General features: G+C 37.0%; 1 protein-coding gene across 2 annotated transcripts in view; it reads right to left on the reverse strand.

Annotated features, from left to right (window-relative positions):
* The window catches only part of MOSPD2 (motile sperm domain containing 2), a 36,523-nt gene extending 15,143 nt beyond the window's left edge, over nt 1-21,380 (reverse strand). The window contains exons 1-8 of one of the 2 annotated variants that reach the window (XM_040582690.1): nt 21,247-21,380; nt 21,031-21,097; nt 12,411-12,566; nt 11,637-11,723; nt 9,862-10,016; nt 4,392-4,452; nt 3,117-3,155; nt 1,950-2,074 (exon numbers count right to left, since the gene is read on the reverse strand). In XM_040582690.1, coding sequence (XP_040438624.1) covers nt 1,950-2,074; nt 3,117-3,155; nt 4,392-4,452; nt 9,862-10,016; nt 11,637-11,723; nt 12,411-12,566; nt 21,031-21,097; nt 21,247-21,255 — 699 coding nt within the window. In that variant the 5' untranslated portion in view covers nt 21,256-21,380. Of the gene's footprint in view, nt 1-1,949; nt 2,075-3,116; nt 3,156-4,391; nt 4,453-9,861; nt 10,017-11,636; nt 11,724-12,410; nt 12,567-20,761; nt 20,875-21,030; nt 21,098-21,246 lie in introns of those variants that run through there. The other variant, XM_040582691.1, reaches the window with a different exon arrangement.
* Between the last annotated feature and the right edge of the window lie 9 nt (nt 21,381-21,389).

Consider the following 21,389-nt stretch of genomic DNA (forward strand, 5'->3'; position numbering starts at 1 on the left):
AGGCCTGACAACACTAATACTGATGAATGTACTCCATCCAGTTGCCTCAAGAGGAGCCAAGGATATCCACATCAGGAGAAGCTGAATTCTGAGAAAAGGTCTGTAAGCTGTCTGTCATCTGGTAACTGAAAAACTACTTGCTGTCAAAAAGATGCAAAATCTAGCTTTACTGTATGCACTGAAGAAATCTTTGGAAGGAAGATCTGAAACATGATTTTGGAGCCTGAGTACTTGTGAACAATGCTTCCACATGACACTTCCGAGGTTAAAAGTTCAAAACACTCATCAAGTGGTTAAACAACAAACAGACTCAGTTGTTAAACAAAACATCTGCTGCCTCAAAATACAGGGCTTTTAATATGCAAAGAGCGAGCTTTTTCTAAAGCTGTCAAAACCCTTGGAGTCCTTGTTAAACAAGTTTACTCCTATTCCACTAATTTATTTCTGTCACTGCAACTTACTACCGCAGACAAATGGTTGGGATAAGCTGCCTCTATGATTCTGGAACTTGTTAAAGCTCTCAGAAGATAGGTAACATGGAGCCAGCTTTGTCAACAATCACTAAATGGCAACAAGACCTTTCACCACCAAGGCAGGACAAAGGATAACTTAAGATTCTGTGCTAACCAGGCATTTCAGGAGGGTATTTAGCAAAGCTGCAAGCTCTTTCTTTAAAAGACATGATTAGCTATCAGGTAAGATGGTCTAAAAATCAGACAGGAGATACTCAGCTCTAAGGAGGAGGAAAAGAAGTCTCCCCTCTATTGCAGCAATAGGACACCACCACGGGAGCTAGGCCCAGAACCACTGCTATACCCCTTTCAAATTCTTAGCAAAGCCACCTCAGACATCAGCCCTTCCCTCAATGCCCAATGAACTAAGGTTCAACAATTTCAGCTTTCTTTATCACGAGAAAATTCTTATGAGACTGGGGAGTTTGGGAAGCAATCCTCCATGCAGAAAAAGGGTCTCTCTTCAAGAGTCTCATGCAAAAGCACTTTTTAAAGGCAGATACTTTCAGTCAAATAAAAGACTTCAGTTATGTTGGGTTTTATGTCCCCCAAACAAGTTTCATATGTTCTGGCTACCAAAACTCTAGCTTGAGTTTATATATAAAGGAACATACCCTTTCCTAAAAAATTGCCAAAGCAGAGTCTTTCTTTTCTCCATATAGTTACTGTCAGAACTCCAAAAGCACTTGCGGGGAGGGGTAACTCCTCTAGATTATTACACTACCATAAATTGCCTGCAAAAATTTTAAAGGGAAAACAGCCTCTTTCTACAAATTCTATTATAAGGATTATGCAAACAAATTTACTAGGTTTGTGAAAAGTGAAAACTTTGATACAAGATGCTTGTGCTGCTTTGCTATCTAGGTTGCACTAGAACAGTATCCAGATATTGTTAAAGTGATACTGGTTGTAGCATATTCTTTGGAGCTCTAATATACCATGAAAAGAAATCTGCTACAGTCATGTCTAAAAATGCAACCCTAGAGACAAAGGAAAAATAACTGCAATATGATTGTCTTTACTGAATCATAGCTTTGGAACAGGATGAAAACTCTCAGAGGGCCATGAAACTTATTTTCTGTTCACAGAACTTGTTTCATAAACCAGTACAATGTTCAATTCATCAGGTGGGAGGGAAAAAAAAAGTAGAAGGAAGAATGACCCTTAAAATAGACTTTAAAAAAAAAAATCTAAAAAACTATGACTCCCAATGACCTGAAAGTAGATGCATGATTCAGAAAAAAATATTTCTGTACTTAAAGACTGCCAGATATCAAATTCTCAGTAACCTGGTTTATAGTAATGTGATTTATAGATTTATTGGCAGAAAAATTTCAAGAAGTTCCACATCCACAAAGTGCCAACCCTCAACCCCACACATGTAATACATAGGTGTGTGTCTATCGCAAAAGGACCATGACATGTTAATATACTTACAGTTCCACCCATGTGAGGTGGTAGATACTCTCCACTGATATATTCTTGTACATCATTCTTGTTGGTGAACTTTAACATGCTTATTGCATCTGGGCCAAGCCAACCCTTCACAATTTTAAAAGCAGCTTTAAAACAAAAGGTATACGTAAGTGTCAGGAAGGATTTGTTGGTTGGTTTTTTGTTTGGGTTTTTTTGGGTTTGTTTTTTTTTTTTTGCAGTGTACCTGTAGACCTTACAGAACACAAGTGAGCTATGTCCCATAAGATATGACAGTACCTGTTCTGCAAGTTTCTGTTATAATGGAAATAAACAGCCCAAGGGAAACAATATTAATTACAGAGAAAATGTATAGACATGTAGTTTTCTACAGATGAATACAGACAGACCAGAGACTGTCATGGAAAGAGTATCTTTGGTTTAATAAGTGACAAATTCGCTGTCTTGGAATTCAGTCCAGAACACACTGAGGGGGTAAAAATCAATTTGTTTCCAAATCTGAATGAGGGAGACTGTGAAAGTTATGTATATACTCTTCCTAGTCAAAATGTTTTCCTCCTTTAAAGGCCACTTGTTCAGATCTACAGAGTACTTTCAAACACCATAGTTATTTCAGTAATGGTAAAACATCAATATACAGAAAAACGTAAGCCAACATAAAAATATGTATTCATATAGTAAAAATGCATGAACAACATGTTAATCTTGTACATATAATTAGAAATTATTGAAGTACACACATCAAAACATATGTAACTATATCAGCGTCAGGCATCGATCAAGTTCTGCAGTCCTATTTTTGGCCGATTACGTGCCCATCATTTGTTGATGAAAATATTCCTAAATCATGAACAGATCCAGCTTTGAAAGGATTACAGTTGGTAACATTCAAAGACTAGTCTATTTATCAAGGTCTCCTAAGCTTTAAAGATAATGGGATATGTATGTTTAAAGCATGATTAAAATACAGTGCTAGAAGGAAGAACAAAAAGTATGCAAACTACAAACTGACAGATTTAAAGATGCATGTTTAACAAATTCCACCATTCAGCTATATCTACACAGAACAGAAAAATGCTTCCTATTTATGCTACTAGTTTTAAAAGGTTATCATGATCAAAAAAAAAAAAACCCACCAAAAACACACCACCACAAAACCAAAGAACTCACCATTCATTATCCATGGCATTTCAAAGATCACTATCTTTGCTGAAAAGACAAAAAAGAAAAGAAAATAAAACAAATGCCAAGTGTTTTACGTATTCCTCTGTTTAAGAGGAAACACAGCAATAACAGTCATGTAAAAAGTGAAGTCATTTTTACAAACTTCCATGTTTACATTCCTGTAGAAGCAATTTTGTATAATTGGTTTTAACATGTACAAACTTATTTATATGACTATATAATAGCATTAGAATTTTATTAACTCTTTTCCAAGAAAACAGCTAAGTTACATACTATATATATATACACACTTCTCTGGGATACTATTCTGACATACTGTTACTAGAAAGAAATATCCCCAAATAAGGCAGAGAAAGGCAAGATCTCAACCTGACCTAGAAAAGCAACTACTGAAAGGAAAAGAAGGTTTAACAGGTATATTCAGCACCTCTTCTTCCCAAAGAAACAAACAGCAAGAGTCTTAGTAAATCCACATTTTTTAAGCTTTCTTTTTTTTAGCAAAGTCTGAAAAGTTAGTACTTTGACTCAGAAGAGCCCCAAAGATCTTCTCTTCAATGTTAAAAACCCAAAACCACGATGTTGCACTTGACTAAGTTTGATATTTGATCAAACTTTTTAACTTTGATCAGCAAGCTGAAATTTAATATTCAGTTTAAGCAGTTGCTGTACAGAATTTCAGTATTCAGATACTTTTTCATCTAAAATGTATAGTGCATGTAAGATAAGCTAGCAAAAAGTATTTGGTGTTTGCCTACCCACAAAAAAATGCTAGCAGGCAAGAACACAGGTTTTTCCAAGTGTGCACACAAACATGCCTTATTCTTGTTCAGAGTAAACCACTGCTCCCTAAAATTTTCTATGGCCATTTATCCTTTGTCCCCTGAAGACTCCTAAAGGATACAAACTGTCATACAAGTCTGAAAAGTTTCTACCCAAACAACAAGGAGCAAAGGAAAAAAACAAAGGCCAATTCAGTTCTACTAGGTGCCTGTATAAATTTTTAATCTGTAAAAACATGCCTTAAATTACTATTACATGAAAAGCCAGTTGTTATTTGATGAATGTAAAGTTTATTTAAAATATGAATTTGTGCTTGTTTGTGAGCACAAAAATATTCTGAATCTGTAACATTTGTGTGCCATGTAGTTATCTCATTAAGCACATGCAAAGAAACTCAAGTCTCCCCAACCATCTGTAATATTATGAAATGCTCTTATTACACAAGCCTACAGAGTTTAAGATTTAACACACAATACTTACTGAGGAAGTTTGGGTAATAATCTGTGAAACAGTTGACAATAAACCGAACAAAATCCAAGTCCTAAAATAAAAGCACAGAGCAAATGTAATACAAGTCAAAGCATTAAAAATACAAGCTTAGTTAAGCTATTGAGTAACACAAGATACTCACATTGTAATCATCTCTGTTCACATTTTATACATACTATAAACATCATCCAAAGTCAATGCAATGCTTTTCACTTCATTACATTGCTGCAGGACTATTGTCAAATTTAGCTTTATGATTCAAGAAATAAGTCAATAAACCCATTATCAGCGCAATAATTTCAGTATCTAAACTACTGCAGAATATAAACAGGATTTAAACTATACAGGAAAGATGGAGGAAAAAAATCTTTAGTACTACAGAAGCTTGATAGATTATCTTAAAGCCTTACAGGGGAAAGCAATAAACATATTGAAATTTCCCTTCAATAATTTGTCTGGAATATCATTCAATATACCGCTGTCTCAGGATCTTCCAGAGAATAGTAATTTTCCTTTCCAGAGAATTTTTGGGTTTAGTACTAGTTTGCAGCATGCAGAGAAATGGAGTGCTGCCTCTGCCCACAAAAGAGCTGCTTTTGTATACCACCCATTTTCAAGGTGCTTCCATCCACTGAGCAGTCCCACAGAAACACAGCCAAGTCTTCATTGCAAAATCCAGGTATAATAGAACTGACTACACAGTAAAGGGCAAAAAAGGCACTTTATAAAACTGGTATAGATAATGAAGTAAGAATTATTATAGTTAAGTACTTTGGTTAGGTGGGAAGCCTGCCACAAGTACTCATACTTTCTCCACTCCTAACAGGAGCGACCACTACTACTTTCAGAAATGGTACAAAACATATTGCTGATGGAGGACCTAAAGCCTGTCGTAACAGTAAAAATGTTATGGGGAACAGGCTTCTGCAGTAATGCAAACATGCTATTACAACATTTGTTGACAGAAAGAAAAAAACACACACTCCATATAAAAGGATTACCCACAACTTGAAAGCTTTATTAGTAGCTTTGGTAACTAGAAACCAACTGAAAGCTTGGTATCTTTAGAGGCAGAAGGTAGCCTTAATAGAAACATTTATCTCAGCTGGCTGTTGTTTGTACCAGGATGCAGTATCTTTCATTTAATAGCATAAACAGTGACAGATTTCCAAGCAATGACTGGAATTTCCTCTGCATTAACAAGGATGCTGCTCTTTATTCCACTGCCTATCCAAAAGCAGCACTATCAGATATCGGAAGACAGATCCATTTTTTTTGTAATGAAAGTCTGGAATTAGAAGTACAAATTTCAGCAGACCGTTCAATAACCACATCTATTCTAGTTACCTGAACTGGTGCAACAAGGCATGAGCCATCATAATTACCTGGCTGCATACCAGCAATAAAAACTGACATAGTAGATGTCTATAGCAACGGAACAAACAAGTGAAGCATACTCTGGAAAAGAACCCTGAAATCCAAGTTCTTTTAGGGTGAATTTTATCAATTACTCTACATTGCTACAGCCGGCTATTAAAAAATCCTGCTCTGTGCTAAATGTACTAGCAAGGCTGTACAATGTGTCACTTACAGACAGCACTCACTGAGATTGAGACTCCCAGAGACACAAAGACACTGGAAAGAAGTTGCTTCAGGATACGCTCCATAAAACCCAAATCAAGTTACTTTTTCACTTCAAGGAAATTACAATCCTTTAATCTTGTTATATAAAACCACGGGTCCAGTATTATCTTTAGGAGTACTGATAGACAGCTCTCAAGGCACAGGCAAGAAGAAATTCTGCCTTGCAGAACTGAATTACACCATATTTATCTGTCAAAGTATCTTCTCAAAAGCCTGTGGCCCTGTACTTCAAAGCTGCAAGGTCCTAATGCAACATTAACCACCTTGCCAGCAAAGGTTAAAAAAAGCTTCCCCCCCCCCTTACATTTAAATACATTCCTGCCATACCAACAACAACAAAAGAACAAGACAAGTTTTAGCCATTCCTGTAACAATCGCAGGACAGCATGGCATTTGCTATAGAATATTGAAATTCTCTTTAGAAATAAGGTTTGGGTTTTTTAAACCAATGGACAATCTATGAGATTTTTAGTTAGATTAAATCTATAAATATATGATAGGCAAGATCTCCATCTGACAATCTAAAACTGCTTAGGTTTTGCCTCCTGGAAGTGGGTGCTAAAAATTTACTTTTTTGAACTCGGCTGAAGAGAATGACACTGTAGATTTTCACCTATTATACTAAAATTATTCAAGTGCCACCTTCCCCCACCTCTTAAAAAAAATAATCCTGATTTTAGGTTGTCTAGGTTGAGGACCAGCAAGAAATGCAGGTGATATTGCTCTACTCGTCTAAACAAGCTTCTACAAAACAAATCTTAAAGATGCCTGTAGTAAGCTATGTATATGCATTTATGCTTTTCTTATAAACATACTAACAGGTAGAAATGCAGATCTAAATAAAGAGATGCTATAGCATACATTCAACTCCTAACTCTATGTAAGTTTAAAAAACATTTTCATTTCCAAATTTCTGAAAAGGACCTCAACCAATAGCTAAGCTGCAGCTTCATTCTATGCCATTAACCTGACCAAGTTCTACTGGTAGTAGTAGTCTATCATTCAGACTGTATTAACAGCAACTGTACATAAAGCTGTACACAAGCTGATGCCCACTCACACCTAAAATGGTTAACAACCACCCCCCCAAGATCTGATGAATGTAACTGACTCACTGTAAAGATGACAACATAAAACAAAGATTGTACCCAGTGCACTTAGTTCTAAGTAAATCTATTGATTCAGATATTAACCAGGACTTCTGCTCTATAACAAGAGCAGCTTTTGAACCAGGAGATTTTAACAACACATACCTGAACCCAACCAAGGAACAACTTAAGCAGCAAGATGTGTATTAAAAAAATTCTAGAAAAATATACAAGAAGTCCAGATGACAGCATGTAACCACTGTACTAATCAGTGTTGAGAAAGAGTACTGGGATCAAAAATTTCATCTCAAAGCAAAGGAAGTGAAAAAACTGAAAAAGAAAACCCACAGCACACAGCTGACAATTCTGTCTTCAACTGCAATGTACAACTTCACAAGAAGCAGTCTGTCATTTTGGTCCTCACAGAAGTGCTGACACATGACATAAATACCAATGGACATCAGCAAGAGAGCCGTATCTCAAGCTTACCAAAATAAATGCTTAAACAAGTGAATGAAATTTATTTGTTGCTATGTTTTGTAGGTTGAAATCAATCTTATCAGAAAACCTGTTCACAAGGAATGTGTTCTAAGGCAATACTTTGCCTCGTGAAATAGACGAGAGCATTTCTGTATCACAATGGAAAAACACCATATTGAGCTGAATCTCTAGCTCAGGCAGACTAGAGGAAACCCCACTCCACATGCTACAGTGTTGATGTTACTACACTACAAACTTAGTAAAATTTAGCATCCTTCAAAGATACGCAGGCGTATGGATGCCAAGTTACAACACATTCAGATACTGTGCAACAATCGTTGAAGCCAAAGTAAACAGGGAGTGTCTTCAAACACTATGAAATTCCAGTGGTCATGTAAAAACATACTTTCATGCCTTGTGAAAGCTTTAGGGAAAAATGAAAAGATATTCAACTACCAGTATTCTAAAGTAAGAACATTCCATGAGGAGGAGTTTGGGGGAAACTAATATCTCACAGCAATATTTTCAGGATCAGTTTATGAAATATTATAGACAAAGAGACAATAAATTAAGCTTTTGAAAATCCAAAACCCCACAAATCCACACCTTCTTTAAGTCTTCCACTTTTCCATACAGGTACAGGACTTAGAAACAGTTAAAACTACCAATTCAGGAACAGTTCTTAAATACATTTAAGTTTCATGTAACATGCACAATTTGTTAAGTCCCAATAACCATCTAAACTTAAATATTCTCTGAAGTTTATTTCAGGCAGGGAATTACCCAATTCTATGCATAACTAAGGTAAATCTATAAGTAATACCCGAAGCAGACTACTGACTCAACATATGACTAATTGGTATTGAATTCATTTATTTTAATACTTATTTCCAAATACCTAGAACATGACATTTCAAATACTTAATTCTGAAATGTTAAAATTGATGAAAAGTTGAATTTTGTGGATTATTGTAAAAGTGGGAAATAGTTATCCGGAAAAGTTTTCAAAACTAGTATAATTCCTCTTGGCTTCTTTAATGATTTAGTTCAGCTCTACAACTTTGTCCAAGTAAAGGTGAAATCCTGTTCTTAAAATCATTATAATTTTCTACAACAACTACAACAGTTTGAATAACTATCACTTGCAGCAGTGACTATGCTACACCGCTCCTCCTTCGTTTTGTCTAGAATGCATCTAGAAACGTATAAAAACTTTTGCCAAGAGAAATGTCTCCTCTTCCGAGTGAAAAGTTGGAATCTCTCATTTACTTAAGGTCAAGCTTGGAGGAAGCAGTCTTCAGTAAAGCTGACAGGCTGGACAAGGAACTGAAAAAAGGGGTGAAGATATTCTTGAAGAAGTATAAACCTGAGTCTGACAGACAGGCCAACAATTCAGACGTCTACCACACCTGTTCAAATTCAGGAACCCTCACTTTTTATGTACCTGTACAGAACAAGCATACAGATTTCTTCACCATACTAGTCTCATCATTGTAATAACATGTTTTGTTAGTAGAAAAACAGACTTGGGCTGTATTTGGTTAAGACTAATACTGAAAGCAATGCCTACTTGATGAACTGCTCTTTTGCATCCAGCTTATTTCTCTTCACAACAAAATTCAATGGGTGGAGAGAGCTGCATGCAAGGACTTAAATGAACCCAATTTAAATATACAGGGACAGCATACATAGCATGGAGGATGGATAGGCAGGATCAGAATTGTCAGCTGAAGATGCTATCTTGTCAGAACAGATCACCATTCTCAAAGATCTCAGTCACTACATCTAAGTGTTTTAATGCTTCACCATTACTCCATGTTTCGATCCTTCACTCTTGACTGACTGATTCTCCAAAAGAAGATGACAATGAAAATGGAGCTGTTTAAGAACTTGCAGCATTTGTACTCATAATAAAAGATGGCTTGGCCTTTTTGGGTGGTTCAAAACTAAGTTTTATTACTGTCATCCACGACAACTTATAAACCAAGCTGGTGAGCAACTACTATATATAGTCACACGGGCTCCATCATCAAACTAAAAGCAAGTTTTCAGTGTGCTGCACAAGACAGTTTAATATGTAACAAAAGACTCTGGAAACTGCTCATGTTCACAGGAGGAAAGCCCTACATATTGCCAACGTCAGCAATTAAGTTATTTAGGTATCAAGGACTGCACAAGGACTCCCCTTTTTCTGGGGACATCGGTTAAGTAATTCAGAAAGCAATCAAACACGCCATAGAAGTACTTACTATGTGACTGATTCCAGTTTCAGCCATGTCAAATACCACTGTTAAGGGCTTTCCATGGTCTCTCTTGGCATAATGTTCTAACCAAAAAGCTACCAGTTTCTTTTTCTCTAGCTGCTGTTTAGGATCTCTTGTATGATGTTTCACTTTGAACCAAACTTGTGAGAAGAAAAGAAAGACAAAAATTGAAACAAATCCAAATTAACAGAAAATATTATGCAAATAACTATACAGGATGCACTGAAGTTTATTAACACTTCTGAGTATATTCACATTTCTACCAATTTTGTGGCCAATGCACAGCCAGAATAGCCATTGCATACCCTTCTACCACCACTCCATTCCTTTCTCACCATTTTATACTTTAAAATGTTTATTTTACATAACAGAATGAGAACTAAGCATGCGGCCCAAGAAGCATGTTTCTCAAGCTCCAACTAACCAGAAACTCTTAACTACGATCTGAATTTGCATACCAAGTTAGACAGCCTGACCCAATTAACATTCACAGAAGAAATATTTCAGGTATGGAAAAAGAGAGACATTAGTTATGTTTCAGTGACAATAAAATCAGAAATCATTATTTACTCAACTTACACATTCATGTCATGAAAAAAATTGCATAATTTTCTGTCCAAGCACCAATGCAAGAAATTAATGTTTTTTATACTTTTCTCCCCTTCGTTCAGTCTCACTAAACTGAGCCACTTAGTATAATCATGCTTAGCTTTCTAAATGCTATAAAAAGGTATCACTACCACTTATCCTTGAATAGTTGCCTTGGCGGCTAAATTATGAAGCATTACAAAGTAGGCATTTTTCATACAGCACTGATATCTTACAATGGTAAAGGGCAGTAAGACAAAATATAGCCATAGCATAAAAGCTGTTTTTTAAAAAAATCACGATCAGAAAAAATACAACAACTAGTACATCAGTGTTTAAAACAGTCATCAACATATTGGATTATTAGTGTATTTCTGGAAGTTACAAACTAGCCCTTGTAAGCCAAAGAAAACCAGAATTTCAGATTTAATTTTTTGGGTTTTTTTCAAGATCAATGCTTGGAAAACCTCATGAGCGATCTGTTTAAAAAGCCTGTCTTGCCTCACTGAATTTAATTTTTAATTAAAGTATATCTGTGAAATGTTACAATAGTTTCATCTATAGAAAACAATACTGAACATTATACACTATTAAATAATCCTCTGGAGTATTTCAGGTAATATTTACTGTTGCCCTATAAATCTTATTCTTTAATTACTAGAAGTTAACAACACCAGCTTGAGATTGAGAGTTCATTCTCCCAACAGTTCTCAGCTGTCCAAGTTGTTACTGATTGTTCCAATGACAACAGAAAAAAATGAAACTAACACAAAACAAGAAAACCATTGCAGACCTCCTGTGAACCACTGCAAGTGTGCAAGAATGTGGGCTGACAGAAAAGCAATGACAATACACTGTAATAATGAATATTTATACTAGTCATATACTCGCCACGGCAGATATAGAAACAATGCACTTCGACAGGAAAGTTAAAGACTGCATTATAAATAGGATAAAGGCTTATGATTTTTGATAACTGCTGATAAAGTTTCCCCATTCCACTTCTGTGATCCAAAGAGACACTAAGTTACCAACTTATTTTTAGTAAAAACAGTTGTCAATATGTACCTACTTCTATTTTTAAAACATTTGGTTTTTTAAAACAAATGTTAAAATGCTGGAAACAAAAATTAATTATCAGTGACTGAAAATATTATATTTGTGTAACTTACATAATTTATAGCCCTCTTTATCATATCCATGCAGAAAGAGAGAACCATTTTCAAATAACCATTTTGGAAGGACAGATTCTGTCAAGTCTGCAAAGCCAAATGAAAGATTATTTCAGTAATCATATTAATAATCACATCGTAACTTAACAGAAGTCACTAAAAATGCAAAGTCTAGCAAGAAAATACAAAAACATCTTTATAAGCCACTTTCCAAGGCCTTTACTAAACTAAAGTAAATATTGACCCCATTTAAAATCTTTACCATCTTCTTCCTCTCATGCTGCAGAGTAGGATCTATTTAGGAAGAAATAAAATAAATTTTAAAAAATACTATTTTATCTAGGCTGTCAGACTAGTGCTACTATGAATAACAAGAGCTCTGGTTCTTGGTGCTTTTTTTGGTTTGGTTGTGGTTTTTTTGTGTGTGTAGTTTGTTTTTGTTGTTGTTTTGTTGTTTTTGGTTTTTTTTTTTTTTTTTTTAAGGACTCCATTCTAGCAAACGCATGAAGACTAAAGAACAGATAGCTCCCATCCTCTTAAAAAAACCTTTCAATAGACAATGCAACCACAACAAGACTGTGACACAGTACTAGCCAACATAAAAAGCAGTAGTTCTAATTATTTTTTTTAGCTGAGAAGAATATAACTTGCTCAGTGACCCCTGGTATTTACAAAACCTTTAAAAGGTGCTTAATGAAACTACATATAGAAGTCAGTTGTAGTTCAATAGGAAACCAACACACACCATCAAAATCATTAGATAATACAGCTTACCATTAACTCTGTATTCTTTCCTCCACTGAAAGCTTTCATCAATCATCTTTAATGTGTCATCCACAACATCATGACGCCAAATCAGATAGTTTTCAACCCATTTGTCATCTTGCTGAAGTCTGTCCACATCTCTAGAATCGTATTTATCCGATTTATCTAGCAAATAAATTAATTATTGTAAGAATATAGCATTTTCTATGAAAACATGAAAAAGATTTGTAAAGTTTCAATATAAGCATCTACTAGATACAAAGGACTTCTTTTGCAGTCTCAAACTTCAGGAGATAAAGCATAGCACAAGAAATTGGTTAAAACCAGGTATCCATTGTGATGATATTTAGGAACACTACAATATTTTTCCAGTGAGAGTAATCTTTTCCGTGATTCTTACTCAGAAAAAACAACAGAAAACAAAAAGGTGTGTGTAGGGCAGTGTAATTTTTCTAAAACTTCTAAAAACAGGTTTCTATAATTAACAAATTAGTATATAGCCTAAGAATCTGTGTACTGATAAATGTATGTATTAAGCATCACTAGTTCAAGGCTTGAGCTCTCAAACTTACAGGCATCAGTATGTCTGACCATGAAGTGTCAGACAACAGATGTTATAATTTCTGAGTTTGACCACATAGTATACATCACCGCCTTAAACAAAACTGTTTTCTTTGAAAAGATTACACACTCTACACTTTATAAGTAGTTCCCTTACTGAACACAAGCTATGTGCAATTCCAGAGCTGTACAAAACACCAGGGCTCAAACTCTTCTTCTGTCAGGTTAGCAAGAAGCTAAGAGGTTAACATGCTTTAGGAAGTACTTCAGATGAAACTGGAGTTGCTGCCTTTTTTTTTTCTTTAATATATTGCTTCTTAAACAGGAAAGTTTGTAAAATACAAATGCCTAAGGGAACCTACTTTTATTGTAGATATGCTTAAACAAAGGCTCACTTTTTAGATCACCACTCCTCTTTGTCTGAAAGATCTGCATAATCGAAATGTAAATCAAGCAACAGCCCACAACAGAAACAGCTTCTGAACACACTGATACAGATCTCTTTGCTAACTACTACAAAAAAAAATAAGCTCTTAAAATATCCACTTAAATTTATTTGTGATTAGCATGAAAAAAGTTAAGACTGGTTGTTAATAAAATAGATGCTAATTTTCACATACTGGAAAGCCTATTCCTCTGCCAGCTGCAATAAACTCAAAATAACTACTTTCAGGGCCATCATAGTATTAAGAACTGTGACAGGATGTTTTAGGGATGTGTATTTCAGGCATCTTAACTCTGAGAAAGATGTTAAGACACCATTCAATTCTGCTAATATTTTTAGTTTTGCTGGCCTACATGCAGATATGACCCATTTTACTTGTCATTCAATTTATACTCCTTCCTGTCACAAATTAGTCAATATAACTAAGAAAGATATCCATTTTAAATGTACGTACCCACTAAGAGCTCTTATAGTTGGACTCCCCCAATGCATCTCTTCACATCCAGCTACTCACATACATTATCCACTCAGTTCCTTCTTCATTAGGTTTCTAATTTCTCCTTCCCTTGATCCCATCCCACTTCCTTACCTTGTTTCTTAGTCAAGCCTACAGTCAAATCCCACTTACCTAAATCTTAGTCCCCTCTTGCTCCTCTCTGCCCCAAAGCCTCCAATCCACTAAAAACTCACACTCTCAGCTCCTTTCCTTATCATTTCCATACTTGTACCAGACAGCTCATTCTCTATATATTCTAAGCCCAATAAAGTGAACACTTGGCACAAGACTGAAATGCTGTTTAACTTCTCTGTGGCTCTGGGTATATCTGGCAAAGACTTTGAGTATTAAAGTCTCAATCACTCATTTGAAATGTGTTTATTCCACAAATTATTTACAATTTGGACAGTTTTACCTGAAAAATGTTAACTACCCAATTTTAAGGTAGAATTATAAAAAAAATTGACATTGAAGAGGACTTCTCAGTCCTAATTCCTGCTCACAACAACACTAACTTCCAAGTTCAAACAGGTCATCAAGTATCTTTTTCAGTCAAGTTTTGAAAACTGAAAAGTGTAGAACGATTCCACAGCCTTTCTTCGTGTAAGGCGCATTCCAAAACAAATCCCCTTCAGATACCGTCACATACAGTAACTAAGCTGGTACATCCATAGTCAGCTGAAGCATGACAAGCACTGGCTGCTTTTTGCCATCTGATCCTAGCTGTTCTGTGCTATGGATTATTCAACGTTGTATATTGGCTATCCAAGCCATATATAGCTACACATAGCTACTGCAAACTAGGGCTTTGCCAGAGCAAAGATCTACTTTAACATCAGTATTAGACACCTCCAGTGCCTGAGCAACTTTACTTCAACTTGGTTTAATAATCTGTAACATGCACTAGCTTCCAGCTAAGAGTAACTGCAGTTAATCAACCAGCCAAGAAATTTCTGAGATTGCTCCCATATATATCCTATTCGTATAAGGGATTTTGGTACTGTGTAATTAAAGATAAAAACCACACACCACCAGGTAAAAACTAAGAGGATAACATTTCACACCACTTTCTGAGGCTCTTTGCTCTCAATATCTATTTGAGAGCAGAACTGTTAGAATGACAGAATAGTGCACCTTGTATCAAACTAATTCAAAAACATTCACATATTAAGTGGAACATGCCCCAGAACACGTTTCTGGGCCACTAAAATTTTCCAGAACTCTGAACTTAGATAATATTAAAAATATATACATTTAACTTAATTATTATTTTAAGAAAATGGAAGTGAAAGATGAATGGATAAAACATTTTGCCCAATCTTTTAACAGCAATGTAAAACAAGCTGGATTCAGCAATAGGAACAGTTGAAAAAATTAAAATATTTTTCCTCTCTTCAGCAACTGAATTTTCAACAAGCTGACACATGTCATCTGAATCTACATACATACTACAACACACACTAAATCAAAAACAACTAGTAAAATTCTACTTCTGCAGGCACTTGCAGGATGCTGGCATTTCAATTAGGTAAGCATAACAAGACTGACAGAACAACAGAAGTACTGATAACTGTATTAACCTTGTCTGATTTATCCAATTCTTGCTGCAGAATAAGTAAAATTTAGAATGGGATTGTGAACTCAAAAGAAAGGTGGTTTATCTCACACATTTAAAAAGCAGATATGAAATTACTAGTCCTTCCAATAATCCAGTAATTGAAAATATGTCCGTTCAGAGGAGGAATTCCTCCTCAAATCTGAGCATTTCCAGTAACTCTTATAGACATCTGGAAACTTGTTTCCAAACTATGCTGTAAAGTGATCCCAATGTTTCTAATTATAAATCACTTTTGGAACACTTGACTGCAGTTACTGGATTGTTAGAAATTTCTGGAGTTAAAACAGAATTAGATGAAAGAAAATAGACATCTGGGGTTCTCAACACATAATTCAAACACATCCTACACAACAATTAAGAGGCTAAAAAGGTAACAGAAGTTGTGGGGCATCCAGATGGAAATACAGGGGACACCATAAACTGAAGTATCTTACCTCAGGCAACCTCCAGCCTGACCACTTAATATACCTGTAAACATATACTGATGCTTTTCTCGCTAGAAAATTAAGTGCCTGTTTCTTCACACCTACAGAACTGTCACTAAGATGCTGAAACAGTAAGTTTAGTCACACTCTACTCAGGAAGATGGACATCTCTAAGTCCGTAACAAACAACATTTCATAACATATTTGCAATATGCCCCACTTACCCGAAAAGAAACACAAGGAACAGCATTCACAGCTACTTCTGTTCAGAAAGAGCTAGTGAAAGCCACATATTTAACAGCAATGCCAGACCTTCATGAAACCTTTCATGATTAGGGCAACTGTACAGAAGCTGGGAAACCTAGTTCCTCCCTCAGCCAGAGATCCAAACCTTACTATCCCAGAATAGGGGAAGAGGCAAAACTGGAATGCTGCAAGACTTTTCTGTTACACTGGTAAACTGCACAGAAACAAAGAAAGACTCAGATCCAGAAGAGTGAAAGAAAGCAGATTTGCTAAGCAGATGATGCTATTTACCAGAGCATCAAAACCAAATTCTAAGTTATGTATGAGGGAGTAACAGTGACAACAGCAAGGAAAAGAGACCAAAATTAGCTCTCTTCATTCCCTCAGCTAAAAGCTCTTCAGGAAAATTTGAGTGAGCAAGAAGACTGACCAGTCTCAGAGAGAACTCTGAAACCTTCAAAGCTCATAATTTTATTTAACCTTATTTTGAAAATAGCTAGTTACATTCATTTCCTCACTGAGCATTTAAGGTCAAGGGAAAAGAGAAAGAGTTCTGTTTGAACAGCAGCTTCTTCCTATTACTCGCCTTCCTCTTCTCTTGCACAAGCGAGGAGTTTTGTTCTTTCTATGACCACATTCTGGCTTTTTAATAGTTGCCATCTTTAAGCTGAGAAACGTACAGTGGAACCCTGTGACTTAATTACCATCTTCCAACATAAAGGGGCCTGTATAACACAAGACAACAGGTCTGAAAAGAACTTCAGAATCATGCAAAACTAAATGAACACAAATTTCACTGCAACACTTTCACTGGAAGAATTCATTAAATTCTTTGATGCACAAATTTTTACACAATCCTTCTCAACTTTTTTTTCTTCAGTGCTGTCTACATTACCAGGAGACAAACGCTGCACTGCTGTGTTTTCTTCTGGCATTCATGCTTTAGGAAAAAAAACAGAAGTTTGAGAATATTAAACAAGAATATAGAAGACACTACAGGACTGAAAAAGAGGCTGCACAGTTAAGTCTCACACTAAATGAATCCAGACAGGTTCCAAATTCATAACCTGTAGGAATGACTTCTGCCTTCAGGAAGAACTCTTATGTAGAAAACAAATGTTACAGAACAAGTCATACATAAAGCTAAGTAGGGATAACTAGGTACCTTTGAATAGAAGAAAAAAACCAAAACACCACTTCATTGTGCAAAAAAAAAACCCAAACAACCAAAAACACACAACTCTGCAAAGTATGTCAATTGTTCCATTACACATACTGCCTTAAGCTATTTCAGCCAAGAAGTCTCAGGTCTGAAATAGTCATAATTATTCCTCTGACCTGCTGACGCCTAACATGTTAAGCTAAGTACTATAACCATTCGGGTATGTGCCTTCAATTGGTAGATGAGGAAATCAGCAAGACTGAAAACAATTTAAGAAGGTCAGTAGCCATACAATGAGGACAAAACCAGAATTGTTTCCACCCAATAAGGAGTTATTGTAACAAATTCAAGCAGCAGTAAACAAAATTATCTGCCTCCATAACACATGATACATTTAAACCTTTAGCAAAATTGAACACTCACTGACAATAAAGACTACTTTCAATAGAAAGCTCGAGCATTAATATCACATAGCTTCCTATAAAAGTATGTTTTTATCCTATCCTTCCAGCACTTCTCAGCAAGAAAGCCAAGAATCAGCAGAAGTCAATTTTTCAGAGCACAAACTGACACAAAGAGGAATTCAAAACATTACCTTGAGTTTTGCACAGTAATTATATCACTATTTTTTTGCGACTGCCCCATGCCTAAAATTTTATTTGCAACTGGCCAACATAATTAACAAAAAGTTTTGCTACTGGCTAAAAGAAAGTCATGATGAAATTTATTTCCTTTAGTTGGAGTGGGAAACCTCTCTCGCAAAATCTTTTTTCTGAAAATAAAGCTTTGCATAAAGAAGAAATGAAGAGGGTGCAAATGGGGAGGGCCAGGAAATACAGGCAATAAGAAAAGGTAAATATGCAAAAGGACGTGTGGAAAAGAGACTTGTAGAATAGAAAAACCTACCAAGATTTGATTATTTATAATTTCCATTGTAACATTAAAATGGAAATAATAGCCCAGGGAAAAAAAAAAAGCTATTTTTAGAAATGCTCTAGGGAATGAAAATGCACTGAAGAAAAAACCCACTGTTTGCTAGAAAACATTGTTAGTACCAGTCAGTACTAGAAAATAATCTTTTGTTTTCATTGTTCCTGTCACCACCCAAATCATTTACATCACCAGTTCTCACAAAGAATCCAAACAGACAAAACAGAAATTAGGCCCCAAAACTGCAAAGATAAATTGCTCTCTGCCTACCACATCAGACAGCATCTGCTAGTCTATTGGGCCAACAGGAACTTTTCAGTATTGGAAATATGCCTTATAAATGCAAGGGTTTTAATTATTAGGGATACATATTCCTCACAAGAATAGAGGTTATCTTTCAAATACAGCTGTAAAATTAACTGAAAGCACTACCACAAGGTCTCAGTTAACATTAAACACTACTTTGCAGATAAGATCTCACAGTGGCCAAGCTTTGCCTCTAGAACCACTCAATGGTCATATTCACTGAACAATTTCAGCCAGAAAATTCTCACACAAACTATGGGGAAATCAGCCAGTAAGGTTCCCTGACACTATTTTCCAAACGGTATCCGACTATAAAAACAATTCCTTGACTGAAGCACGAAAATGAAACTGTATAATTCAAAAAATCCCAGACTTTCCAGTGCTTTCAATTGCTGAACAAAACTCCTCCCATCCTACCTTGAAACACGGATAAAAAAGTGACAGCTGCACCTGTCAGAAACAAAAGTGCCTGAAAATTTTATTCATTTTTTAGCACTTGCAGCTCACCTGTAAATAGAATTAAGTTCATCCTGTAGAGGCCCACAATTTTATGACCACACTGAACTTTCACAGTATCAATTTCTCTGTGTGCCTTGACAGTGCCCTTAAGTTCTGAAAGCAGACTAAATGTCTGGATATGAAACAATCATTTGTACCTTTACAACACAAAGTTTTATGTTTGGGGGTGTCTGCAGACATGCACCTCCACACCTCTTTCCAATTAAGAGGAAACATAGAAAACGACATTTTAGAACACATGCAGTAAAGGCCGAAGGACCACAATAAAACTATGTGTTTTTCACACTTCAGGTGGGTTTGACAACATTAATTTGCTTGTGACATTCTGAAATTTGAGGGAGGAATTTAAGTATGTAAACTCAACAAAAATCCTAATCCTATTTTCTTTAAAGGGCTAAGAGCCGTAAACCAGAACCCAAAAACAGACCGAAAAAATGTGTTCAAAATACTGCAAATAGGATTACAGCTTATCTTGCAACAGTATTCAATTATTTTAATGGCTGTGAGGACCAGCCCAACAGAGGCTTCATTACAACTAGAGAAACTTGGGGAATTCCAAGTCTGTAAGGGATAGTTCAATTGAAAAGGTAGTACTCCCTGTTGACAACAACTGTCCCAAAAGTTCTAGGCTTTCCAAAGCCATTTTTTATGAGAGTGACTCTGGTATATAGAATACAAAGCAAGATGAATCACTTATTATTGGAAAGTATACACATTAACCAAAACTGAAAGCATAACAACAAAAATTATTTATAATTTAAGATGACCCTCCACTCTCCAGTGCCTAAGCTTTAAGACTGCCAAAGACAGATCTTTATTCATAGAGAAATATCAAATATTAAAGTAAGCCTTCTCTTCTTCAAGACACTATTCTAATTATTTTGTCATCTTGCCATAAATGCAGGTCATCTTTAACCACAGCCAAAGCAGTTTCCTTTATGAAAGTTAGCAGACCAACTATATAAAACGAAGTCATACCGCCCTCAAGATCCTTGAAGTTTGCAACAGAAGTGCTACACCCAATCACAAATAAGTCATAAGAAGCATGCAACCCTTACATAAAAGCAGTAACTAGGTAACCTCAATAATTCTGATCAGGAATATCAAAGCAAGGCATGTGTTTGCAAGATTGAGGCTTATACTAAAGATGACAGACGCAACTCCTAAACTATTGGGCCCTTACTATATTTGCATTAAAAACTGGTTAGAAGCATGTTTTTAACACAAAGTCTTTAGACAGCCATAATAAAACGTACTGCTTACTGCAGTTGTTCGCATACTCTACTACTATATATTCTTCTATCATAAGCAATGCAAATCAACCTTGAAATGAAAGGAAACCCCTCGAGGCTTACCCTGGTACTCCTATCCCCCCGGCATCCCCAGCACTTCCTGGCCTTCATTTACAAGTTTAAAAGCATCTACACTTCGGAATCGAGTTGGACATGCTGCATGATTTTAATTAAGGCCAGCACGAATTTGAAGCGCAAGTTACTCTCGAAAAACAACTCTTTCCTTGACAAACTGGTCGAGGTCAGAATTCTCTCCATCCCCCCGCCACAGCCTATGTCCGAAACGCATCAAGCACAGCGGTGCCCCAGACCCCGCACCGCCGCCAGCCAAACGTCACTGGGAGTCAAAAGGACCCAGACCTTTGCCCCAACACGTCCTGCTGCCCAAGACCGCCACCCAGCAGAGAGCATCCAGAGCCACCACAGAAAACCTCCTCCTCCGGGCATCATCCCCACCCGACAGCTTCGGCCACCTGAAGAAAAGACAGAAACACCCGCTCACCTGAGAAAGGGAGGACACTGGAAGCCCACAGGGGAAAAGCGACACCGGGCAAGCCCCAGAGCCCACAGCCAGGGAGCGGGGCACACCGCTCCCCGCCCGCCCCCCGCTCCGCCACCGAGGCGCTCACCTGGCAGGTGCTCCGCCTCGAACCGCCGCCGAGTCTCGCTTATCAGCGCGGCCTTGTCTTGTCGCTGCTGAGGGGACACAAAAACCGGGAGGGAAGTGCAAGGAAAGGAGAGGCCGGAGCCCAGGAGAGCTCCGGCCCCTCACCTGTGCAGCGGGCCCGGCCGCCACCCCGCCTGGGGCTGACAGCCGTGAGGAGGGCAGGCGCGCAGGGGCTTACCTCAGCCATGGTCCAGCGAGGCCGCCCGCACCGGCCGCGCGGCGACAGCGGGGCCCGCGAGCGCAAGGGGCAGACGGAAATGGGGATGGAGGCGTCGCGTGACCCCGGCGGGGGCGGGGCTTGCCGGCGGCCCGCCTCCCCCG

Source organism: Falco naumanni, chromosome 2 (assembly GCF_017639655.2).
Source record: "Falco naumanni isolate bFalNau1 chromosome 2, bFalNau1.pat, whole genome shotgun sequence".
NCBI classification, from domain to species: Eukaryota; Metazoa; Chordata; class Aves; order Falconiformes; family Falconidae; genus Falco; species Falco naumanni.